This window comes from Bipolaris oryzae, assembly GCF_000523455.1.
Source record: "Bipolaris oryzae ATCC 44560 unplaced genomic scaffold scaffold_264, whole genome shotgun sequence".
NCBI classification, from domain to species: Eukaryota; Fungi; Ascomycota; class Dothideomycetes; order Pleosporales; family Pleosporaceae; genus Bipolaris; species Bipolaris oryzae.
This window is the reverse complement of record NW_006911540.1, coordinates 1-24,560: the sequence shown is the minus strand read 5'-3', so window position 1 is coordinate 24,560 and position 24,560 is coordinate 1. Positions and strand designations below refer to the sequence as shown.

Genomic DNA, 24,560 nt, shown 5'->3' with positions numbered 1-24,560 from the left:
ATCCATAACTCTTTTCCATTAAGAATCGCCAGGCAACTCTCACGGCGCTAACCCTAATCCTACTCGCCCTAACCCGGATCGAGCCAGAGAAGTATTAGCACTCCAGACCCCGTGTAACACTTACTTTGGTGCCCCAGTTGGAGCAGTATACTGTACTGACATTACGTTTGACTCAAAATAAGTAAACACCTACAACACTAATACTTTAAATTGCAATGACGGAGTGAGAATAAGTTAGTATACACTTCAAATGTCTGTCTTTTACCTCTAACTAGGACTAGGGCTGTTGACACTAACTCCGAGTTGTTCAGAATAGGTGTGATTTTAGTCACATTATCGCAGACTACGTATGCAAGGATACAGCAACATCAGCTCTAAATAGTAGACATAATACACATTAATTTTGAACCGTACCCGTGCGCGCGACGTGTACATATTTGCAGGCTAGCTGATTTCAATTTCTAGGACTAATCATGTAGTCTCAGCAACACTTAAAGGTGCCTGTGCGCGCAAAAGCGAAGCGAGCCGTAAACAACCACTACTGGGAGCTATCGAAAACCCTCTACGAGAAATCAGCCAAGCTATGTCTCGAGTAAAACACCCGCGCACATTTCCCAGCGTATTGTAACAGACAATTTAACGGATTCGCTTCCACCAATGAGACAGGTCAGCTGTGGTCCCCAGAACGAGATAATCTCGTAAGCCACCCCCTTTTCACTTCTGTCCACCGCCAGCGCCAGGTGAGGAGCAATTGTATCCTCCGCCAGCGATGAAGTCGCCAGCTCGTTGCCGGTGGGCTCAACAAGGCAGAGGGTCGTTCCAGAAGATAACTTCACATGATTCAACCGAATTGGCGGAGCTGATGATTGAAGGCACGCAGGTACCGAGTTCCATCTGAATGTCACTGCTCGTACGCGTCCGCACGCTAGCTCTCTCCCGCTCATTCGCCCGTACATACTAATATATGCATATCATCTTTCCACTTCATCTACTAGTATCGCTACCTTATGATGAGCGCTGTGAGGTCTTACATAAACTTTTTGTTCATCGTAGCCCACTCTTGAAAGATTCTTACTAACTTCACTTTCCATTTTTCTAGCGCTTCAACTCTCGCTTCCAGATCCTGCATCCCTTTCGTAGCTGTCGTTATTGTGGAGCGTTGTTCCTACTACATATGAGATTTGCTCATTTGTCATTTATTCATAGCGTATGGCTCACTGTTCTAGACAGACTTGGGAACAATAAATCTGTTGATTCGCTTGATTAATTCTTGATTAATTCGTTCAATTCAAAAATGCGGGAGCTAGACGATCAATCAAGCAGGTTACAAAGACCTAGGTTGATGGATTTGATTGATCCCAAGTCTGGTTCTAGAAATCTTTTTCTTAACACTAGGACGCCCGTTGTCTGAGTTCAAATCTCCACAGTCAACTCATTTCTTATCATAGCAGTCTACGTATCTACTACGTTTAGATATAGGGCCTGCCTAAAATAGTATATTAAGTTACGAATCTCCTAAATCTACGTCTAGCTACTATAACAATAGGTGAGCGCCTAGTAGAAGTACGTATAGTAGAGTAACGAACCTAACTTTGTACCTTTTCCCCTATATAGCCCTATATTTATTTCCTCTCTAGATACTTCCTCTTTCTATACCTTTTAAAGATGGCGTTATTCTTAATAGTAAATAGTAGTAAAGTAATTAATTAGACTTTATAATACCGCTAGATAGAAATGCACTAAAGGTGGTGACGAAGTAGAGAAAGCAGACGAAGGGACGAAGGTCCACGCCCGCTCATCAAAAGGTGCAAGGAGTGGGCAATCGACCGACGAGGGGAACCGGTGGAGGAGGGCCAAAAAAACATCGAGTGTGATCTTTCTCTTGCTCAGGCACCGAAAGAGTAACCTAAATAAAGTCAGAGACGCAAATGCGACGCCATTACTAGAGAGCAAATAACAAATCATGCTAGTTAGCCAATCCAAACTCTTGTATCACGTGTTATTGATTGCGCATAGGATACAAACACTCACTTGCCCCCTCCTCCCCCCCCCCCCCACAAAATCTCCATCCATTACCCAAATCCTTAGGCTACGAACCTCACTTTTATTTAGCTAAAAGCCCCTCCCAAAGCCTGTAACTAGAAAAACACGCAGATACTTGTAGGCCTGAAAACTAAGCAATGCAAGTGGGCGGGGAACGCGAGGTTCATACGCGACAGGGTGCAGGGATCACAGTGCCTCCACCAAAAGTTCCGACTTTGCACAGGTGGGACGGACAGCGCAACTCCACCTTCCTCATGCTGCAACAATGAGAGCCTTCCGACACTCGCTCACAGAGTGTACAGCCAATCCAAAAAGGTCACTCCGCCCAGCCGTAGTCTCGTCCCGCCGAACTTATGCTCAACCCGCATTCGCACCCAAGCCGACAATCGACATTAAGCACATCAGACAGAACCCAGGTCTCTACGAGCAGAATTGTATAGATCGCAACTATGGCGCGCATAGCAAATCATCATGGCGCATCATAGAACTACACGAGCAGTGGCTTGCCCTGCAGCAGAGCAGTCGTAGCTTGCGGGAGCGCAACAACCAGCTGCGAGCCAAGCTTGCAAGGGCAGCGGCGCAGGCCAAGAGCGGCGATGGGCAGTCGGCTGCCTTGCAGAAAGGAACTATTGCGGATGCAAAAGCTCTCAAGGAGGAGTTGAGCTCTATTGAAGCTCAGGAAACGCAGATACAAGATGAGATTGAAGCTCTGGCGCAGGACCTTCCCAACTTGAGCAGTACGCACACTCCAGTCGGCGACGATTTTGAAGTAGTCGGGTACATCAATGGGCAATCTGAGAGCGAGGTGCTGCAATGCCAGTCTCGAAAGTCACACGTAGACATTGGACAAGAACTGGGCATCCTCGACTTCTCGGGCTCGTCGCAAACGTCAGGATGGGGCTGGTACTTTCTTGTCGGAGACGGAGCAATGCTGGAACAGGCCCTGGTACAATATGCTCTGAGCGTCGCGCGGAACAAAGGGTGGAAAGCAGTGGCACCTCCTTCGATTGTCTACTCACACATTGCAGCCGCATGCGGGTTCCAGCCGCGAGACCAGAACGGAGAGCAGCAAATCTATGCCATTGAACAGTCTGAAAAAGACAAAGCGAAGCCCCAGTTAGCGCTTGCTGGCACCGCGGAGATACCGCTTGCGGGCATGTATGCAAACCACAAGTTGGATCAAGCACAGCTACCACTCAAGACGGTCGGCGTCAGTAGATGTTATCGTGCTGAAGCGGGGGCAAGAGGCGCCAATACCAAAGGCCTGTACCGCGTTCACGAGTTTACAAAGGTTGAAATGTTTGCTTGGACACTACCTGACCACGCGGGCGAAGACTACTTTGCTGCCCAGCCAGCATCAAGTTCTGAAGCAGTCTTTGACGAGATGCTGGAGATACAAAAAGAGATCTTGGAGGCGCTGGGGCTGCAATGTCGCATCTTGGAGATGCCGACTACAGATCTCGGGGCGAGTGCTACGAGGAAGCTGGACATTGAAGCCTTGTTCCCCTCACGACGAGAAAAGGACCAAGGCTGGGGCGAGGTGACGTCAGCTTCAATGTGCACGGATTACCAGAGCCGTCGGCTTCAAACGCGAGTGCGCGTCAAGGGCAAGCTCGAGTTCCCCTACACGGTCAATGGAACTGCGCTTGCTGTGCCGCGGGTGCTCGCAGCCATCCTGGAGAACCACTGGAACGAACAGGAGCGCACTGTGACGATACCAGAGGTGCTGCGACCCTTTATGGGTGGACAGGCAAAGATTGAAGCACAGCCCTAGTGCTGGTAGGTTCCCTTCCCAACTAGTGTCGCAACGTCGTCAGAAGTGCTTCTTGTTGCACCATAGTACGGCTGTATCACTGCATGTATACTATCAACTTGACGATTGGATGCCGCCACGACAAGTGCGGAGCATGTTCAAAAGACGTCTGCTCCCAAGCACGCGAATGGCGGATCCAAGTGCCCATGACCCTGCTACCCCCTGCATCCCAGTTGTTGAAAGCCCATAGCAATAGCCTGTAGCCATCCATCCCCCTGCATCTGCCGCGGTATCCCAGCTGGTGGCCATCGAGGCTCACCCAGCGCTTGGCCCGGCTATCACTATGGGAGGCGATTGGCGCACAGCCCTCGCAAGCAGCTCTGTGAACAGTTGCCACGGTCACGGCCATGGCGACAGCGGCCGCTGCTGTGTGTCTGTCTGAAACAAACCTCACCACTGCCGTTGGCCCACAGCGCTGCCCTTGTCCAGCTGAAAGTCGTTGCTGCTAGCCACCGTCTTGTCTTGGTCTCCCCTGCGCGCCATTGTCCTTGGAGGTGGGGTGGTTTTAGCGGCCCGCCTCTGCTCAGCGCAGCCTCCAGCCTCGCAACAACAAACTACCAGCCCGCCCGTCTGCACTCGACCAAGCTGCTGCATCGTTGCATCGTTGCACCGCCGCGTGCAAACAACGCAACCCGCACAGCCGTTGCTGTTGCTGCTGCTGCTGCTGCTGTCGCCTCGCCCGCCTCGACGCCTGCAGCCTGCCTGCGACCAGCCACCTCGGACCCGTCGCAAACCTGTTGGAGCGCAATATTCCGCCAGACCAACACCCCCCCTTCAACCCTTCCCCAGCCAGCACCCTCACAGCCCGCGACCCCGTCCGCAGCAAAACACCACCAGTCGCGGCGCATGGTTTCCTATCCAGACTCCGCGAGTGCCGAGCGCTCATTGCCCATACGGCGGCCCTCCTCTGTCGCATCGCATTCCTCTCGCGCGTCAACCGTCCGCAGACATCGCCAGACCCGGTCCAATTTCGGGGGCTCGTCGCTTGTGTCGCAAAATGAGTTCCCCATCTTCACCCATACCGGCGACGTCGAAATCATCATCAGCAACGGACGCAAGGAACAGCGCTATCTACTGCATAAGCTGATCCTCACCCAGTGCTCTGGTTTCTTCGAGGCTGGCACGAGCGATGAGTGGGCCACCGCTGGAGACGTGACCAACGCAGGCCCGACCAACGGCACCGCCCTGGCCAGAATACCCTCTGGTTCGCGACCAGAGCAAAAGAGGAAATGGAGATATGAGCTCGATTGGGGAAACAGCGACGATGACGTGCCTATGCTGGTCCAAAAGGTACCTTGTCTCCCATAGACGCGCGTACAAGCACCCGCTGACATGTTCCAGAAGAACCAACCCTCCACCATGTTTGGCGGCGACCCAAGCACATCCACACAGCCGCCACCAGCACGAAACAATAAGCCCACACCCCCGCAATCAGGATTCTTCCGTAGCGTAGCCAACTTTTCCACCGTCAACGTACCCTCCGCACCCGCTGAGCTCGATCCCGACGATGACACGTTTCGAGACTATGACAACCTGTTCCGCATCTTCTACAACTACCCTCCCGCGCTCGATACCATCAACATTGCGACTGCCTACGTCGAGTGCAAATCCCTCTTGCAACTAGCCGACATGTACGATGCACTTGGTGTAATTGGACCGCGTGTCGACCACCACCTCCTCCGCTTCCAGGGCCGATTATGGAAACAGATAGCAAAGTACCCACCCAGTTATCTAAAACTGGGTTACATGGCGCGGAGCAAGGCAATCTTCGCAGAGGCTATGGTCCACGTGGTCGGACAGTGGCCGCAGGGCATCAACCAATTGCGTGGCCAAATTGCCGAGCCAGTCATTGAACTGATTGAAGACAAAGTGGACGAAATGGATGAACTCAAAGCAAAAATCGAAGTCAAACTCTTCCGCCTCTCCCTCACAACCAGCCGCGGCGAGCGCGTCAGCCCTTCGAGCAACTGGCTCGACTGGATCGCCGTCTCCCTCTTCCGCCAATGGCTTGCAGAAAACACAACCCCACCTCCAGCTCCCATCCTCAAATCTCCACGCCCCCAAGGTCCTCGAGGTGAATCCGCGCCCCTCCCTCCACCTCCAATTTTCAACACAGGCCGCATCTTCCGCCTCCTCGGCCAAGCAGGCTCCAGCTACCTCAACCACGACGAATGCAAGCGCTTTCTCCGTCTCAACCCCGAACACTACAATCGCGATAACCTAAAGCGACTTGAGCGCCGTATCGACGAGATTAAGAATAAAGCGAAAGACATTGTTAAGCCGCTTATGCGGAACTTTCTCGAACTGGATCTTAGGGAGGGCGGGCTGCCCTATCTTACTTGTACGAGGATTGATCCGCAGGATTTTCCGTGGGATGAGATTTAGTCTTGTGTGGGGGGAGTTACGGAGTGAGAGATGAGAGGGAGAAGAGGAAAGAAAGAGGGACATGAGGGAACCTCTTTTTGGACACGCCTCTTGATTTTTTGGGATATATTCGTGGGAGTGTGTGTTGTGTTATGTTGTGTTGTGTCTTTTTTTTTGAGTCGCCTGATACCCCCCCCCTTTTTTTGGAAATGAGCTTGTGTTCCTTCGCTTTTTTTGGTTATCCAGCCTCCCACCTTTCACGACGACGTTTTTACTTTTTGGTAGTTTGGATTTCCCCCAACCTCTCCCCGCCACTAACAGCAATTTTTTTTCTTGGCCGCTTTTATATGAGTGTCATGATGGAATGAAGAGAAGTCTACCCCACCTCCCCCCCTCTGTTTTTGCAATACATGCTGAGTTGAGCAAGTAATTTTCTTGATGCGGAGGTAAAGGTAGTGTGTGCTGGTCATACACTTCCTCTCTCTCTCTCTTCCCTCTACTCTTTTTACCTCCAGTCTCTTTGTTATTTAGACTCTCATGGAGTAATCTCATCATAGACCTTTTCGCACTTGTACTATTGACTTATTATGTACTTTTTGCTGTGTATTGTACGCATATCTATAATGGGTAATAATTCGTTTGTCACATATAACGTCACGTGAGAAGGCACCAGTAGCGTGCTGGTGAATACCACGGTTGTTTTGAGATCTGTTTTGGCTAAGTGCGTGCGGGTTTGGGGGGGGGGAGAGATGTTGCCGCAGGGGTGTGAGACGGGGTGGTTTCCGGGTGGCTGGTGTGGAACGGTTGGGGAAGGAGGGGGGACTTGGGGTTGGTTACCTTGAGCGGCTTACAAACATCGTTTGATTAAATGGAAAAGAGGTGTGGAAGTAAGTATGTATATGTGTAGAATTGTATTTCTTAGGTTGTAGTGTTTGATTAACTAGGGTTCAAGAAGCTTGCGCGTTCAATCTGCCCGCCCCATATCTCACTCTTCTAACACTTTTTTTTTCCACTCATCACTCAAGCATCAAGAAAGAAAGAAAAAAGCGGAGGGGTGGTTTTTTTTGTTGTATCTCATCAAAGTCAATTGCATTGCTCATAACTCTATCGCTATATAAAAAACCCCCCACAGAAAAAAAAGAAAGACATCATCATGAAGAACATGCGCCCAGCGCCCATCACAGTCATCAACCATATCATCTCTCTCCCTTTATCCAAAGTTCCGTCATGCCACTCACCATCTAAGCCTGCTTGCCCTGAAGAGCCTGGTGAATAGTCAGGCCATCGGCAATAGCACCGATACCCCCAACGACTCCCTCGGCGATCTTGCCAAAGACATGTCCCTTTCCGCGGTTCTGGGGATCACGCTTGTTCTTCTGGCCCGGAAGGAGTTTGATGAGGTGACCGGGCAGAGCGATAGGATCGATAGTGATGCCGGCATCAAAGCCAAAGTCAGCGTCGATTTGGGGATCACGCTTTCCAAGGGGCTTGAGATTCACTCCTGCGATATGGGGACTATATTCAGGAATACCAACTACTTCTAACAAGTGACGGTTTCCCTGGTTATTGCGGTTTCTCTGGGTATCGCGCTTGGTTGGTCGGCCCGGGGTAAGCTTGCTGAGGTAACCAGGCACGGTAGTAGGGTCGATAGTGATGCTGGTATCGAAACCAAAGTCAGCGTCGATTTGGGGGTCGCGCTTTCCAAAAGGCTTGATGAGTTCCGATTCTGGTGTATGAAAATCATATTCAGGGATACCAACTACGTCTGACAAGTGACGGTTTCTCTGGGCTTCGCGCTTGGCTGGCCGGCCCGGGATGAGTTTGGTGAGGTGACCGGGCAGAGTGGTGGGGTCGATAGTGATGCCGGCGTCGAAGCCAAAGTCAGCGTCGATTTGGGGATCACGCTTTCCAAGGGAGTCGAAGTGATGCAATTGTGCTGTGTTGGCATCAAATCTATTGTGACGACCTACGTCTGACAGGTGACGGTTTCTCTGGGCATCGCGCTTTCCAACGGGCTTGAGGAGTTCCGATATTGGCATATTGCCACCGAAAGCAGGGAGATCAAGTCGGTCTCTCTGGGCATCGCCCTTTCCAACGGGCTCGGGGAGTTCCGGAATTGGCATGTTGCCACCGAATGCAGGGAGATCAATTCGGTCTCTCTGGGCATCGCGCTTTCCAACGGGCTTGATGAGTTGCGATTCTAGTGTGTTGCCACCGAATGAAGGGAGATTAATTCGGTCTCTCCGGGCATCGCCCTTTCCAAGGGAGTTGAGGAAATCCATTTCTGCCGGGGTGGGAACACGTCCAGGGAGGCGAATTAGGTCTGACACCTGCTGGTCTCTCTGGGCATCGCGCTTTTTAACGGGCAAGTTATCACTTTCGTGTCCAGAAAATCCATTGTGACGAACTACGTCCCCAAATAGACTATTTCTCTGGGGATCACGCTTGGATTTCTGGCCTGGAAGGAGTTTCTTAAGGTGGCCGGGAAGAGCGACAGGGTCGATGGTGATGCCGGCGTCGAAGCCGAAGCCAGCGTCGATTTGGGGATCACGCTTCCCAATGGAGATGTGTGGGAATTTGCTCTCGTCTTGGGAGGGGAGGGGTATTCTGGCACGGGAGTCACCAGGGCGAGTTCTCTGGGGATCGCGCTTTTCCGTGTGACCGGGACCGAATTGCTTGGCTTTGTAGCTCGGGGGGAGTTTGACGAGGTGCTCAGGCAGAATAGTAGGGTCGAAGGTGGCACCAGCATCAATGACCTGGGGGTCACGCTTCTGAGCTCCGATCGGCGGAAGGACCTCGGCAAGGGGACGCCACCCAAAGTGGCCCAAAGGTTCCTTATCGATGGCAGTTCTGGAATCTCTCTTCATGGCACCAGTGTTGCTGAAGTCTTTGCGAGGTTCCTTGTAATTGTTCAGCAACTCTTCGAGTTCCTCAGGGGTCAGTTGATTCTCTTCTGGAATCCCAATACGGTAGCGTGAATCTTGTAATTGCCTCTTCTCCTTGCCCAAGCCGGCTTGTTTCTTCGTCTCTCGCAATTCTTCGGAAAGTGTGAGTGATGGGAGATCAGCCGAGGGCGGAATATTTAGAGGCGAACTAATGGGAAATGGTCGCCTATACTGTCGCTTTTCCTTACTGAAGCCGGCTTGTTTCTCCGTCTCTAGGGATTCTTCGAGAGTTTGAGGGATCGAGTTGCCGAGATGGTCGTTGTTAACGTCGTCACCAACAAGGCGCTGAGAGTCTCCTTTGGTAGCTCGTGCGGTGAGGGGGCGGCTAATGCAGGGGATTGCAGCGGATACTTCGCCAATACCAGGACAGTAAGGCATAGGTCTGGGTGGATGGTCTCTCTTCCCAACTGAATGGATATTGAATTCATCTTCGGCAGGTTCGCTTCTGATGCTGTTAGTACAACGCCTGGTATTATTTTCAGTAGAAAGACTTACAGCTGAGGCTGAGCTTGAGAATTCTCAAGGGTTGTCCGAGGTCTATCAGCTGGAGGTTCGGGAGTGCCTTCCGGGCGAATAACGGGCACGGCATTCACAGTCATGCCGGCAGTGAATGCCAAAATGGCTGCAATGGTAGAAGGATGCATGTTGAAAGTTGTTGGAAGGAGCTGGATAGAAGTGAAAGAGGTGAAAATGGAAGTGTTAGTGAAAGAAAGACCGGCTTGGAGTGTTGAATTGAAGAAAAAAGTGAATGATCTTCAACCTGCGAGACCGATGGAATGGAAGTGACGGTGGGATCGAATGCTGATGATGCGATGATTTCCAACTGGTGTACAACACCTCATCTTTATACATTCGGAACGATGTATTCTGGGAACAAAACATCAGACGATGCAAGATGCCAAGTGATCACCATAGTTTCGACGAAAGAGCTACCAAGCCAGCAGCATAAACACCAGAAACATGTGAAATCTCTTAGCTCCTGCCTGACCAGCATCTTTCTTCACCAAGCACTTGCAAATGCCAAACAATGACAGACCCGTGACAGCATTCGAGAATGGCTTGGCTTGACGTGCGTGTATACACGGCTTACCTTAGCATTAACGTTAGCTGTCTAGCATTGGTCGCGCACGGCCTCTGCTGGCTTTAAGCGGCGGTACTGTGACACGCAGCCGCTAGCAGCTAGCCAGACGACAACACGTGCAAAGCATGAAGTCGTTCTGTCGCAAAGAGAAGTTAGCACGTATAGCTCGTCACGAGTTTCGAGGCTCTATAACAAGCCTGTGCGTTGCTCTTGGCTTTGTGCTCGGCACTCTATTTTCAACCCCCAAACCCGTCTGTGCGCGTTACAACATGCCTTAACCAGATCGTGGGTTTGAAACTAGTCTACCTAGACGGTTGTTTTTGCTGTATTTAGTATACTACGACTCAAACCCAAGCCTATATGCGTATGGTGTTATGGCATTGGCATTGATGTTTATTCTTACCCCGCAGCTTTGCTCTGTTTTGAATCAACGGCCAGACGTTGCGATCAACAGGCTTCGTTGCGCGTGAATGGATGCAGGGCCAATCTATTCTGTGTAGGTGACTGGGAAGAGGCCTGGAGAAGGTCCTATCTGGCCACTTTGTCATGTGATGCCTACGACGCTGTTTCATCAACACCAGGCAAGTTCAGTCTATGCGGTACTGACTTGGAGAAAAAAATGCTGGTAGTACTAGCCGAATCATGGCTATACTGTATGACAATGATGAATATGATGTTGTATTTATTGGAGGTGCTGTCATGTCTTTTTTTGATTCCTCATCCTCTTCACAGTTCAATTCATTCAGCTGCTGTGCGGTCATACTTTCTTAGCCTACAACCCACATCTTTTCTTCGGACATTTTTTCGCTAAAATGCACGCTTTTTACTTTACGATTATGTTGGCTGGCCTTCAGAAGTACGCACAGGCTGCGACTGTGGGAGATCTTGCGGTGGAATTCAACGCTGCAGCTCTCAGCGTCAAGGATGGCATTGTAGCAGAGGGTAAGTTGGTATCTTGCCTTTGTGTGTATGACAGAAAGATACTAATGTATTCGCCTTGTAGCCACTCCAGACAATGGTGTAGCTGTCCGAATCGGCACTGAGGAGAAGATGCCCGGCACTTACACGCTCGTCATATCTAAAAACGGCACCAAATGCGACTCGCCCTCGTCCATGTGCATTATGCAGCCCGGCCTTATCTCCTCATCTCTAAAAACCATGGTGGACGGCAAGATGGTGTTTGAGCTTGTGGATCCAAGCAAGCCCGCCGCCCAAGCACCTTCTGTCGCCAAGCTATCCGTGGAGAAGCTTCCCTTGATGCAAGGCTCCACCCAAGTCCTTCTCAACACAACGGACGGCCAGCCCAAGGATGTCGCGGACTTGCTCACAGGGCCGTGGTCGAAGACACACACGGTCGCCCGCAAGGTGCTCAGCGCAACAAAAACCCTAAGCACGTCTGGGGGACTGCTGGATTGGTTGAATATTCCCAGCAAGACCGTCGAGGCCAGGTCGCGCAAGACCAGGAGGCCAAAGAGGCCTGCTAGGAATATCACTTTCGACTTTCTCAACAACGACAACAAGGACGGTGAGGAGAAGAATTATGGAGTTATGCTCCATACATCGTCTTTTGGATGGGCTGCGGCTTTCCTTGCAGTGCTGGTGATTGTATAACTAGCACTGGTGGCTATAGCATAGTGTTATATCACTTGGCAGGCCCCGTGTGTAAGCGCTAAACTGCTTTTACGAATTCTTCTTCTACTTGTTGTCTGTGCTTGGATCAGGACAACAAGAACGCGATTTTGGTGTAGGGTTTGTGTGGAAGGTAGAGAGGTTGCGTTGGAGGGGTAGGTGTGTGCGTGTGCTTGGGTATAAGACTTTCTGTAACGTACCTAAATGAAAAAAGACAAAATCATGACTTTGTGCTCCCCTTGTCATCTCTTTATCTTCTTAGTTCAATGTCAATCACTGCGATCGTATCAAGCAATGCCACTCGGACACTTGCAAAGCCACTCGGAGCCACTCGGATTCGTAGAATTCTCCGTTACTTGTGGGCTGCTTCTCATCGCCTCTCCAATCACACTAAACTCTTCAAAAAAAATACCCATGCGGTGCACACCCCAATTCTATTCTTAGTCTGAAGATTCCCATCTACCTGTACCGATAAATCTAGCAACTCGTGTTCTTTAACCTCTCACCCACGTGCGTGCATGTCGATCCCCCGCAGCCGCAACCCACTCGATCGTATCTAATTTCCACATATAGCAACCTGCAACCAACTTATCTTTGCTTTTCCCACATACCCACAAAAGTTCAAAGCTTAGCAGCCGCAGCACCCAGCCTCCACCATTCTACTTCCTAATTGGGCAAGAGAAAGACCGCCTGCCGCACCATCTTGTCATTACCGAAGAAAAAGCAAATATCTACCCCGCGAACAACAACATCCATTGTCGTAGGAAGCGAGTAAACCCTTGTAGTCGATCTTCCTTTTCTGCACAATCCCTTACAGAACACCGGCTCCTTAAGCCGAGCCACACGGAGAATTTCGGTGGGGATTTAAGGTTGTGTATGATCTTCCGCTTGGATGTGGGGCGCTTGCTTAGCACGTATACATGGAACATGGAAAGCAAAAAAAATCGTGCATATTCTGAGGTGGAAAAATAAAGAGATAGTAAGGGCGGGGGCAGGGGGAGTGTGTGAACACCACGGAGCGAGTCGGAGGATTCAGGTGAACGGAGCTGGGTAAGAAGGAAAGGATAGAGGAAGCATGTGGGTGTAGTGAAGAAGAAAGATTGTATAAGAACAGTCTTGATCACCAGTGGAGATATCTCATCATCAACACATCAGCCAACTACTACACAGCTATTCTTCCATTCTACAAAACACTTTCATTAAACTTTTCAACTGCTTCATTCTCTTCCAACCAAACCAAACCAATCTTTGAATCCAAAAATGCGTTTCACTCTTATCCACCTAACTTCCCTCCTCGCTCTCAGCAGCGCAATCGCACTCCCTCAACCTCAACTCGGCGGTCTCGGCGGTGGTCTCCTCGGCGGCGGCGAAGGAGGTGAAGGCGGCGAGGGCGGCGAGGGCGGCCAAGGCGGCCAGCAAGGCGGAGAAGGAGGTCAAGGCGGCCAGCAAGGCGGCGAAGGAGGCCTATATTATGGTCAACAAGGCGGTGGCCAGCCGGGCGGCGAGCAACAAGGCCAGCAAGAAAGCCAATATGGCCAGCAAGAAGACCAGCAAGAAAGCCAATATGGTCAGCAAGGAGGCCAAGGTGAACAAGGAGGTCAGGGCCAACAAGGCGGCCACGGCCAACACGGCGGACAAGGCCAACACGGTCACGGCCACGGCCACAGCCAAGGCCAAGGCGGCATCTGCGGTTCCTCATCCCCTCTGTGCTGCCAGGTCGGTTTGCTCGGTGTGACGAACTGTGCTAGTGGTAAGTTTCATCCCTCTTTTCCCTCCTCTCTCTCTTCTCCGTCCCTGCCCCCCCCCCCCCCCAAACTCCCTCAGAAATAAATATGCAAATGCTAATATGAGGATAGCCGGTGCCGTCACCACCCCCGGCGCCTTCAACGCCCAATGCGCACAAAACGGTCTTACGGCTCAATGCTGCATTTTGCCTCTTGGTGGACTCGGTAACCTTGGAGGTGATGGGTTGGTTTGCACGGCGCTTTTGTTGCTCGGGCTGGGCATCATCTAGATTCCTTCTTCTTCTTTTTTTCTTCTTCGAGGTGAAGATGGAAACGTGGCGGAGACTTGTACACTAATCTTTTTCTACTTGTTCTTTTTTTTTTACTTTGGAGGATTTGATTGGGAACGAGAGAAACTGGGTATGTATACGAAAGGGAGATGGTAATATGGGTTTTGGATAGGGGGGTAATTATGGGATATACAGATATTATATATTTTTCTCGGACTTGATTAGTAGTGCGCTTGGTAAAGTGTGATGTGATGTTTTTCTTACCTTTTTTTTGCTCACCTTGATCGAGAGAAAGATGGATTCAGTATATTTCTTCAAACAACTCATCACTCATGTCGCAGAGTAAACATGCACAAAACCTTGGTATACTTGTACCATGTTGATTCTGGACATACGACGCATCCACCAAACTCTCAAAAGAATATTTATTTATGACGCCGAGCACGCCATGAACCAGTAAATTCGCCCTAATCAAAGATACAATCCACCGCGCTTATGCTTGTTTGTCATGATCACGTTTTTGCCTAGCCCAAGTTGCACCGCTGCGCTTCATTCAAACTCCAAGCTATCCCTCACACACTTTCTTACGCGCTTCTTAAACTCGGGCGTGTTGTCTCGCCATAGGCTGGCGGCCTCGACGTTTGCAGGCGACTCGTCGTTGGGGCTGGAGAGCATGGATATGACAGAGAGAAGAATAGTTTCTGGGGTTTGGACAGGTGACCAGCGCTCGGCGGCGGATTCGTAGCCGTACTTGTCTTCTTCTGGGGGGTGCAGGATCGAAATACACACGTCGCCGTTTGGGTAGACTGTGGTGTGTGTTAGTTAGAGAAAAGCAGAAGACAACATGTATGGGAAACTCACTGTTGGGATGGAATATGGGAGTCTCAAAGCGCATCTTAGGTGGCAGCAGAGGATATTCAGTGGGGAAAGTGAGACGGGCGCGGAAGAAACCTCCTGTGTGGCGTGTGAGCATGTGGTCGCGTTGAAGGTATAGTAGTGGTCGCACCTCCGTAAAACTTTGTGTCGTCGTCAATCATGAGCATCACCTCCCACTCAAATACGTTGTTGTCGACTAATCCGCAGCTGATGCCTGATATGCTCTTGTCGTTTTGCATCTGCTTGAGCTGGCGAGACAGCAGGCCTGCTGCTGCCGACGACGAAGCCATGGTGTGCGGTGGTTGTGTACAGGCGTGTGGGGTGCAGAGGTGAAGCAGAGCAGGAGCAGAGTAGGGCCAAAGGACAGCGGGCGCAAACTGAAAAGATGGAGTTGGGTGAGGGCAGCAACGGCGTAGATGACGTGCAGTAGGGGCCAAGCCAAGAGCGGCAGCCGCCAGCAGATGGAGCTTGGGAGAGGGTCCAGAGGCGCGTTTGGGCGCAGGGTGTGGTGTGGAGATGCGTTGCAGTGGGTACCCGACTACTCTACTTACGATGGCGGGGCAATGGAGGCAGGAGTCAGATTGCCGGCCGGTGGGCACAGGGGCATTTGGCGTCGACAATCAGTCTGGGCAATCAGTAATATGCCTTGTCAGCAACCGTCATGGCAACTCATCTGTCTCTCTGCCCGTCACACTCTTGGGCCGGCCAAGCTGGCCGTGGCAGGCCCTATAAAGAATAAAGGCTGCTGTCATGACCGACTGACCCCCAATCGCCGCGTTGCATGTGGCGGCATGCGCCAAGCCGAATCGCCCATCCCAGGGCTCCTTTACGGTATCCAGGCTTTCCCTCTTGCGTCTGTGGTGCATGCCAAACACCCTCACCGTCGCTATTTGTTCTCGGGGNGGGGGGGGGGGCGTGAAGATGCGCTGTGTTGGGCACTCGACAGTCAGTCGACATGACATTCCTTGGACCTCGGCTTGAAACTCGATAAGCCTCCATAGCGCCATTGCAAAAAAGCAGCTCAGTGGCTGCATCACACATGTCTTTGCCCATGTCCAGGTATTGGTTTCATATTACCTCTGTCCATTTCCTACATACAGTACATTCACCGACGCCGTCCAAACCATTGCATCCATGCCATTACCAGAGGGCTGTATGTCTAGGGGTATCGTTTCCATCCAAAGTGACGCAGGGTGATATTACAAGAGCAGAGAAGAAGAAATGTGTATCGTCGCATCATGCCAGCCGGCCTCATCCAAACATCTTGACAAACCCCCAAAGACCGGCGCCGCAGAGCACAGGGATGGTCAGATTGTCGTCCCACCCAAAAACGTCTATGGCTTCACTGGCGCTGGCAATGATGCCGGCTGCCAGGGACATGACACCCAAAGCCACGTGGCCCGTAACCGATGCCTGGCTTACAGACAGGTTGAGTCGTTCTCGTGCTTGTAGGGGTAGCGTGAGGACGCCCTGAAATGCGAACGTGTGCTCGCCGTGGTTGTACTCTGAGAACGTGGGACCGAGCCAGCCCCACCACACCGCGGCTGTAATGACACCAGTCACACACGCTGCGATGGATCCCGCCAGACTCTTGCCCTTCCTCACCCTCGGCGTGAGATGGCCCCAGAGCCTGCCAAAAGTCGAAGCAGCAGTGTCGCACCAGCTCAGAAGCAAGATGCTCATCACCGCAATGTCCTTGGGACAGAAGCGCATCACAATCCATGCGCCCAGAAGGTATGAAATGACACCGTTGTACCCGTCTACTTCGGATTCGCGCATCAACGCGCCCAGGAAGCGGATGTAGAGGCGGTTCACTTGCCAATAGCGGTGGCGGATGACGTCAGTGAGGGCAATAGGAACCAGCAATGTAAGGAGCACATTGTGGATTTGCGACGTTTGCGTGCCGGTACAGTATAGGAAGATAGTCAGGAAACCGATGGAAACGTGAAGAATCTTGCGGGGTATCTCATGCCGATGGATCTATGGCTGTTAGGAGGGGTCTGGAAAAAAAAGTGGCATGTGAAACTCACAAATGATCGCCATTTCTGGTGGATAGGAATAAGGCCCAGAGGACTCGGGCTTCGGCTCATCTCTCTCCAGTAATTTTTGTTGGCTGCTGCCGGCGATAAATGGTCGTTTGCTGTATCGCTGGGCAGCGAAAGTTCCTTCTTGCTGACTCCATTCATCTGTCGCCGGCTTGCCAGGGCACTCATGCGCCGTCTTCCTGCCATTTTTGCAACTGCCGGACTGCGACTTCGAGTTCGCGCCCTCTGGTCGGGGTCGGAGCCAGACGAGTCTTCATCGATTGGTGGTGGTGACGTAACCCGTTGTTTGCGTGTTGCTGAGCGCGTTACAGGCCCAAAGTAGCCATCTCTTGTACTGCCAGCCTCCGAGGGCGTAGGCGAAGGCGATATCACGCGCGGCGTGTGGGGGACTTGATACTGGCGCGACGATTCCATGGCGACACGCCAGCAGACAGGAAAGTAAGGAAAAGCAGGAGTGCGGATGACGCCGGAGAGGGTGGAGCGGGCCGTAGAACAGAGCAAAGCGAGGTGGACAAGCAAGGAACGCGGGCCTGAAGATTCCGGGCAGAGGGGACGAGGCTGAGTAGGCGTGTTACAGCTGTCACGCGGGAGGGTGGCCTTTAGTACGCCGGTCTCGCCATTGATGTCAGATTTGGCTATCACATCACACTCACTGCCCGTGGATTCGTCCGGGCAGCCCCCATGGCCTAGGGCGACGGGAGAGGCCACAATTTTTGTCGGCGACAACAGCGGTCGTCTTAATTACGTGCTTGGGGCGGGTGAGCAGGGGATGCGATGGACCAACAGCAGCGACGACGGCGAAGCAATAACCTTGTGGCATGAAATTGGGAAATTTGGTCTGCAGGGCCTCCAACGTAGAAACTGGTTCGCGCATGTGCCAGAAATCAGCGTGGCGTGGAGCCGTCTTGGCGATGGCATTCGGACAATCGCACATGAGCAATCCGGAATCTCGTAGAATAAAAGATGCTTGTCATAACCTACATACGATAGAGCATACGCCATCTCTTATATTATATCCTATACAACTATTTTCAAAATCTTACATGGTGTTGTAGTATATCTCTTGTGCACGGGTCTCTCTCTTAACAGTGTCATGGTGACGTCTTGAAAATATCAGTGTTTTTTCCCCAGCAAACATAGATGGATTGATGCGACAACTAATTATAGTAATGCAAGTTTAGCTTTCTCCGCCCTTGCTATGTAGCGACGGATTGAGCAATGTTCCCTGAACACGCCTGGCTGGGCTCAACCTTATTATGATTGCCGGCAGCCAGCCTTGTATGGCCCGTGCGCAAATCATAACTTTTTTTGAACCATCATGGCGACTCTGCCAACCACACCAAAAGGCCTTTTTTGCAAACCTAAACTCCGCCATGGCGCCTCAGGCGAAGATGGATCGCTCTTTTGGAGCCCTGACCCCAGCTCTATCGGAATGGATTCTTGAAGCGGTCGATTCCATGGGCTTTGTGAAAACCACGCCGGTGCAACACGCGGCTATTCCCATGTTCATGAAGAACTCGGATGTTGTGGTCGAGGCTGTCACTGGAAGTGGAAAAACCCTAGCGTAATGCTCATACATCTTCTCAACACACATATGCTAACGTACCTCCAGTTTTCTTATTCCTATCGTCGAGCGGTTATTGCGACTGGATGCGCCCATAAAAAAGCATCACGTGGGCGCCATAATCATATCGCCAACCAGAGAACTAGCAACCCAGATTTACACAGTTCTAGCTTCCCTTCTTAGATTTCACGCCCCCTCGGCAGCCTTGCTGGACCCGGGAGATGAAGATACCGACATGGAAGATGCCGACGCTCCATCCAAGCCAACCTTTCCACCAGGAACCCTGAGAGTTGTTCCTCAGTTGCTCCTAGGTGGCTCAGTCACGCCAGCACAAGATCTAAGCAGATTCCTGAAATCATCAACCAACGTTCTCATCGGTACCCCTGGTCGCCTTCTCGAACTCCTCTCCTCGCCACACGTCCATTGCTCACAATCGTCCTTTGATGCTCTTGTACTTGACGAGGCCGATCGACTCCTGGATCTTGGCTTCAAGGATGACCTCCAGAAAATCCTTTCTCGTCTACCCAAGCAACGCCGAACAGGTCTCTTCAGTGCAAGTGTCAGTGAGGCAGTCGACCAACTCATTCGCGTCGGCCTCCGAAATCCAGTCCGTATAGCCGTCAAGGTCAAGGCCCGAGCCGCCAACAGTGCGACAGGTGAGGCTGGCGCGATAGAGGACAAGAGGACACCTGCGAGTTTGCAAATGTCATACCTTGCCATGCCTGCGTCTCACAAACTTCCAGCCATCAAGAAACTACTCGCGTCCTTGCAGTCACAGCCTCAAAAGTCAATAATGTATTTGGCGACATGTTATTCCGTTGATTACTTCCAACACGTCCTACCAGAAGTCCTTAAGGGGTATGCCATTGTTCCAATGCATGGCAAGCACCCCGACAAGGTCCGCCGTAGAAATTTCAACAAGTTTGTTGATAGCATGACACCAAGCATTCTCTTAACCACAGATGTAGCAGCTCGAGGTCTCGACATACCTTCAGTCGATCTAGTCCTGCAACTCGACGCACCAAGTGACCCCAAGACCTTTATCCACCGTTGTGGTCGCGCCGGTCGAGCTGGCCGCAAAGGTCTGGCTGTAACCTTTCTCAACCCAGGCCGCGAAGAAGACTACATCGAATTCCTCCGGGTCCGACAAACACCAATATCACCTCTAGCCACCCCGAAAATCGAAATCTCAGACGAAGAAGCCCAGGCAACAAGCAACAAGATAAGAAAGGTGGTCAAATCCGACCGAGCACTATTCGACAAAGCCCAACGCGGCTTCGTCTCCTGGGTCCGCGCATACAGCAAACACACAGCCAGCTCCATCTTCCGCATCCCGGACCTCGACTGGACCGAACAAGGCCACGCATGGGGCCTCCTCAAGCTGCCCAGCATGCCCGAGCTCAAAAAATGGGACGGCGACCGCAGTCTCGGCGTCAGCTTTGACTTCACCACCTACGCATACAAAGACAAAGCCCGCGAGCAGCAACGCCAGACCGAGCAGGCCGAATACGAGGCTACCAAGGCTGAAGGAAAGAAAAAGAAATATGTGCCAGAAGATAAGAAGGCGGCGGCTTGGACCCACCAGAAGGATTTGAAGGCGCTGAAAGAGTTGAGGAGGGAGAAGAAGACGGCAAAGCGCGAGCATGAGCGTGTGGCTGCTATGACGGAGGAGGAGCGCAAGGAGGATGAGAGGTTGAAGGGTATGATTGCCCAGGTGAGGAAGAGGGTGGCGGAGAAGGAGGCGCAGGATGAGGGAGATGAGTTTGAGGGGTTTAGCGATTGAGAATCTTGAACGCAGGTATATATGCGTGGCATTTTGTGGCGTTGAAGGGCTTCTTCATGAACTATTTCTCACATCATCTAGGGGAGTCTATGTAATTTGCTCAAAAAGAGAGGCATAGGGATATAGTTTCTAAAATATCTATTCGCTTTTTATTCCATAAAAGGAAAAACGGCAGCTATAATGCTATGGTAGAAAAAAAATAAAGTCAAGAAATGTCTTTAATTTTTCCAAGCTGCGAGCTTGAGACGTAAAAAAAAGGACCACTGGCTGTATACTGTAGATTGAGGATATGCCACCCAACAGCACAATAACGCCTGCGTAGAAAAGAAGAACAACAAAACGCAGTCTGTATGAAATTCCTCTACGCCATTCAAGATAGAAAATAACGCCCCAGAATTTTAACGCTAAAGAAAACTCCTCCCGTCTATAGATATATGTTTATATACTATCAATCATCCAATTCATAATTCATGTCACCCAACGCACAACGCAAAAAGACACCTAGTACCTCAGCCACTGGAAATCGTCATGAGCGAGGACTAGATTGTGGCCTTCGCCCCAGACTTCACCTTCGGTAGCAAAACGCAAACAGCCAATTTGGATCAGCGGGAAAAGACGGTCACACTCGTTTGCGTTGAAGGCCTGGAAATGCTTCGATGTCGCACGCAGCGTATCGCGCATGGTATCGTGGAGCTTGCGGGCCTCGGTCTGATCGACACGGAGACGGCGCGACAGCGCAATAGGGTTGTGACCGCTGCCTCCGAGGGCGACGACTTTGGTCGGGGTACGCAGGTTCAGCGTCATAGATTCAGTGTAGAGGACGCTGAAGTGGGGGTCTCCCTGTAAGAGCAGATTCGCAAGCGTCTTTAGGAAAATGGCAATGTAGTCGAAGAGTTGCTTTGCGAAACAGGTAGGCGAGTGTTCGAGCAAATGCGCCAGCTCATGTTCGTGGGGCACAAACGACTCTCGAGGCCCGTCTCGCAGCGGCTCGCGCGTGCGCAGATCGACATTAATGCACAGCTGGTTAATCGTGGGCGAGAGGGCGGCGAAGTGTATCCATGTCAGAGAAAAGTAGGGGCGGCCATGTGAAAACGTAATATCCAATTCGTATCTCAGCCGCTTCGACGCAACCTGGTGCTGTATTGCTTGCTTGAACTCGCGATACGTCTGCCGGCACACGCGCAAGAGCCCCCGGTAACATCGAAGCGGCAAGTCGTTGCGCACATAGTGTTCAGACACGACCATTACCCCGCGGAAACACGGCTCTAGCTCTTCCCCAAGTAGCATCTCGTAAACATGGTTGCGAAGCTCCAGCGGCAGATCCAAAAACCCGGGCATTGCTGTTCTCTTCTTTTCCGCGCGTATGCGCGCGCGTTGCGCGTGGGAAAAAGAACAATCAGATGGACTGATAATCTGCCTTGCTCTCTCTCTCTGGCTAGGCCGCTTCCTACCCCCCGATTTGAATAATCAACCCCTCAGGGTCCTGGCACACACACACACGCGCGTGCGGGGGTTCCACAGCAAGTTGGGCAAAAAAAAAGGTAAGGCCGGCGCAAGCAAGAGGAGGAACCTTTTGTTGGGACCTTATTTACCGGCGGGTGGGCAAAACCAAAGAAAAGGGACAAAAAAGAGGGGACGGACTAGCAAACAGCTAAACGACGGTTGACGTAGTAGGAGCAAACAAACCCAACCTGAAAACCAAAAAACATGCGGTTTCTAAGATAGTAAGTAAGCAAGAAGGAAGGAATAATAGGGCTACGACGTGGCAAAGAATAGGGACGAAAAGGCCAGGCGCGGGACACCTTTTCCCTTTTTTTGCGTCTCCCCAAATCGGTTCGTTGTGATAACGGGCTCTAGTGCAAAGGGGCACAAGTAAAGGTAAAAGTAGGGGTTGGGCAAAAGATAGATAGAGAAGGGAAATGTCGCCTTATTCCAGAAAGTCCAATAACAATCTCGTGAAACCAATCGGTCCGTGCTCGCCACGTGATTGGACCTCGAATCGACAAGCCTACTATTTGGTCATTTCTCTCGCTGCTTGCCGGGTGGAAACGGCTCCGCACGCGCCCCTCCCAACTTCGTCATACATAAGATATTCCCCCCCCCCCCCGCTTCAAAGTTTAAACATGTGATTTACTTGGGAAGCGCGGGATTTTTTTTTTTAGAAAAACGACTTCGAAAATTGAAAGAGTAGGAAATTTTTTGGGGGGGAGAGAAGGGGGAAATGGATGAATACGAGTTAGACCGTGTAGCAACGAACAATCCAGCTCTATGGCCCCCGACATCCAATGGTACACCGGTGCAGCGCTCTAAATCGAGGAATTCACGAGGAATGAACGCACCAGCTCCGGGCTCCAACGATGATGTTATCCCAGAAGATGATGATGATGAATATCCCTCAAAATACAATGTAAATTCTACCCCTCTCTCTCTCACCACGTCCTCAAAAAAAAATCTTGTTCAACTAAACTAACTTATCTTTTTTTCTTCTGCAAAAATTAGGTCGGTTGGCGTCGCATAGTCCGCAACTTCTCGCCCTCCTGGTTCTCCGTCACCACGGGCACCGGCGTCGTCTCCTTACTCTTCATCTCCATCCCCTTCCAGGCCCCCTGGCTCTACTGGCTCTCCGTCTTCTTCTTCGGCCTCAACACGCTCCTCTTCTCCTGCGCCCTACTAATCTCCCTCTTCCGCTACATCGCCTACCCGGAAATCTGGCCGGTCATGATCGCCGACAGCGCCAACTCGCTCTTCCTCGGCACAGTCCCCATGGGCTTTTCCACGCTGATATCCGCGTGGTGCTCGCTGTGCATTCCATACTGGGGGTCCTGGGCGGTTACGTTTGCGTGGGTGTGCTGGATGCTGGATGCGGCGGTGGCGGTGACGGTTACGATTTCGCTGACGGTGCTGCTGATTTCCGCATCGAGGAGGCAGGCGCTGGACAAGATCACCGCGGCCCAGCTGCTGCCTATCTCGGCGTCGGTGGTTGCATCGGGAGCGGGAGCGAGAGTCGCAGAGCACTTGATCAATCCCGAGCATGCGCTTGGGACGATACTGGCGTCCTATATTATGTGGGGTATGTCTGTGCCGCTGTCTTTGACAGTCATCGTCATGTATTATACTCGTTTGGCGTTGCATAAACTGCCGCCACGCGAGATTATTGTGTCGTCTTTTCTGCCGCTTGGTCCGTTGGGGTTGGGTGGTTATGCTGTTGTACACCTTGGATCGGCATGTCGTCGTATCTTTCCGCAGACTGGATCATTCTCCGAGATACCAATCGCAGGAGACGTCTTCTTTGTCATTGGCATATTTATAGCACTTATCATGTGGTCATTTGGACTAACATGGCTGTGCTTTGCCCTGGCATCTATATACAAGTCCCGTCCGATCCCGTTCTCCATGGGATGGTGGGGTTTCACGTTTCCTCTGGGAGTTTTCGCACTCAGCACCATTGAACTTGGCCACATCATTCCGAGTATGTTCTTCCGGGTCCTAGGGACAATCTTCTCAATCGCCGTAATCATCCTCTGGTGTGTCGTCTTTGTTGGAACAGTAAGAGGCGCATGGACCGGTCATCTATTCTACGCGCCTTGTTTGAAAAACATACCAAAGAAACAAGGCACAGCACCGGATACGGCAGAGCAAGAGAAGGAGATTCACGCAAACACAGCATCACGGTAGAGAGATGAGGTGTCAAGATTACAGATCGTGATCGGAACAACGTAAATTGCTTCACATGCATTCTGTAGATTGCACGTGGTGTGATATCTTGTCTATTGAGGCACCGGGCCTTTTCCCCGTCTCCATCATCGGATGACAGCGTAACCAGCACCGCATCTTGTTGTACAGTTGCTTTCAAAGCAGAATCCGTGCTCGCGAGTGGTGTCGACTTTGTCCATCTTCTCGGCCCTGTCGATCTTCTAAGCCTTCCAGACTTTTTCGGTCCTGCGGGTCTTCCGGTTCTGAGCCTGCTGGCCCTGGCGCTGGCCTTGAGCAGCGTTCTGGGCAGCATTACCAGTGGCAGCACTACCAGTAGCAGCATTACCGGTAGCAGCATTGCCGGTTTTAGCGTTGCCAGTAGCAGCGTTGCCGGTAGCAGCATTTCCAGTGGCAGCATTGCCAGTAGCAGCATTGCCAGTGGCACCATTTCCAGTAGCACCATTACCAGTGGCAGCGTTACCAGTAGCAGCGTTACCAGTAGCAGCATTACCAGTACCTTTTGCAGCACCGTTTGCAGCACCATTGCAGGCCGCGTTATTCTGAGCAGCGTTGTTGTTTTGGGCACCGTTCGCAGCTCCAGCTTGGGCTTGGGCTTGACCCCGGCCCTGACCCCGGCCTTGACCACGACCTTGACCCCGACCCTGACCCTGACCTTGAGCAGCATTACCAGTAGCACCATTACCAGTGGC

The 24,560-nt window shown here is 51.6% G+C and overlaps 11 protein-coding genes across 11 annotated transcripts; 6 read left to right on the top strand and 5 right to left on the bottom strand.

Moving 5' to 3' along the window:
- Positions 1–2,308: 2,308 nt before the first annotated feature.
- On the top strand, positions 2,309–3,817 carry COCMIDRAFT_9850 (uncharacterized protein; the record flags this gene model as incomplete). The annotated part of the gene is made up of 1 exon (XM_007695049.1): positions 2,309–3,817. The coding sequence occupies one exon, from the start codon at positions 2,309–2,311 to the stop codon at positions 3,815–3,817; it is 1,509 nt and encodes a 502-aa protein (XP_007693239.1).
- Positions 3,818–4,702: 885 nt separating this feature from the next.
- Positions 4,703–6,241, top strand: COCMIDRAFT_109310 (uncharacterized protein; the record flags this gene model as incomplete). The annotated part of the gene is made up of 2 exons (XM_007695048.1): positions 4,703–5,146; positions 5,198–6,241. 2 exons carry the CDS (start codon positions 4,703–4,705, stop codon positions 6,239–6,241), a joined length of 1,488 nt encoding a protein of 495 aa, XP_007693238.1.
- Positions 6,242–7,461: 1,220 nt separating this feature from the next.
- Positions 7,462–9,809, bottom strand: COCMIDRAFT_30786 (uncharacterized protein; the record flags this gene model as incomplete). The annotated part of the gene is made up of 2 exons (XM_007695047.1): positions 7,462–9,631; positions 9,661–9,809. 2 exons carry the CDS (start codon positions 9,807–9,809, stop codon positions 7,462–7,464), a joined length of 2,319 nt encoding a protein of 772 aa, XP_007693237.1.
- A 1,273-nt stretch (positions 9,810–11,082) lies between these two features.
- COCMIDRAFT_109313 (uncharacterized protein) lies at positions 11,083–11,857 on the top strand (the record flags this gene model as incomplete). The annotated part of the gene is made up of 2 exons (XM_007695046.1): positions 11,083–11,188; positions 11,250–11,857. 2 exons carry the CDS (start codon positions 11,083–11,085, stop codon positions 11,855–11,857), a joined length of 714 nt encoding a protein of 237 aa, XP_007693236.1.
- Positions 11,858–13,135: 1,278 nt separating this feature from the next.
- On the top strand, positions 13,136–13,889 carry COCMIDRAFT_9846 (uncharacterized protein; the record flags this gene model as incomplete). The annotated part of the gene is made up of 2 exons (XM_007695045.1): positions 13,136–13,625; positions 13,732–13,889. 2 exons carry the CDS (start codon positions 13,136–13,138, stop codon positions 13,887–13,889), a joined length of 648 nt encoding a protein of 215 aa, XP_007693235.1.
- Positions 13,890–14,438: 549 nt separating this feature from the next.
- On the bottom strand, positions 14,439–15,055 carry COCMIDRAFT_109308 (uncharacterized protein; the record flags this gene model as incomplete). The annotated part of the gene is made up of 3 exons (XM_007695044.1): positions 14,439–14,695; positions 14,751–14,843; positions 14,896–15,055. The coding sequence occupies 3 exons, from the start codon at positions 15,053–15,055 to the stop codon at positions 14,439–14,441; spliced, it is 510 nt and encodes a 169-aa protein (XP_007693234.1).
- A 961-nt stretch (positions 15,056–16,016) lies between these two features.
- On the bottom strand, positions 16,017–17,630 carry COCMIDRAFT_109291 (uncharacterized protein; the record flags this gene model as incomplete). The annotated part of the gene is made up of 3 exons (XM_007695043.1): positions 16,017–16,745; positions 16,796–17,422; positions 17,556–17,630. 3 exons carry the CDS (start codon positions 17,628–17,630, stop codon positions 16,017–16,019), a joined length of 1,431 nt encoding a protein of 476 aa, XP_007693233.1.
- A 553-nt stretch (positions 17,631–18,183) lies between these two features.
- On the top strand, positions 18,184–20,157 carry COCMIDRAFT_9843 (uncharacterized protein; the record flags this gene model as incomplete). The annotated part of the gene is made up of 2 exons (XM_007695042.1): positions 18,184–18,374; positions 18,423–20,157. The coding sequence occupies 2 exons, from the start codon at positions 18,184–18,186 to the stop codon at positions 20,155–20,157; spliced, it is 1,926 nt and encodes a 641-aa protein (XP_007693232.1).
- A 501-nt stretch (positions 20,158–20,658) lies between these two features.
- On the bottom strand, positions 20,659–21,495 carry COCMIDRAFT_109306 (uncharacterized protein; the record flags this gene model as incomplete). Its single annotated transcript, XM_007695041.1, has 1 exon — positions 20,659–21,495. One exon carries the CDS (start codon positions 21,493–21,495, stop codon positions 20,659–20,661), a length of 837 nt encoding a protein of 278 aa, XP_007693231.1.
- An 883-nt stretch (positions 21,496–22,378) lies between these two features.
- On the top strand, positions 22,379–23,832 carry COCMIDRAFT_9841 (uncharacterized protein; the record flags this gene model as incomplete). Its single annotated transcript, XM_007695040.1, has 2 exons — positions 22,379–22,564; positions 22,657–23,832. 2 exons carry the CDS (start codon positions 22,379–22,381, stop codon positions 23,830–23,832), a joined length of 1,362 nt encoding a protein of 453 aa, XP_007693230.1.
- Positions 23,833–24,071: 239 nt separating this feature from the next.
- COCMIDRAFT_30778 (uncharacterized protein) lies at positions 24,072–24,523 on the bottom strand (the record flags this gene model as incomplete). Its single annotated transcript, XM_007695039.1, has 1 exon — positions 24,072–24,523. A coding segment is annotated over one exon (452 nt), but the record flags the coding sequence as incomplete, so codon positions are not given.
- Positions 24,524–24,560: the final 37 nt, after the last annotated feature.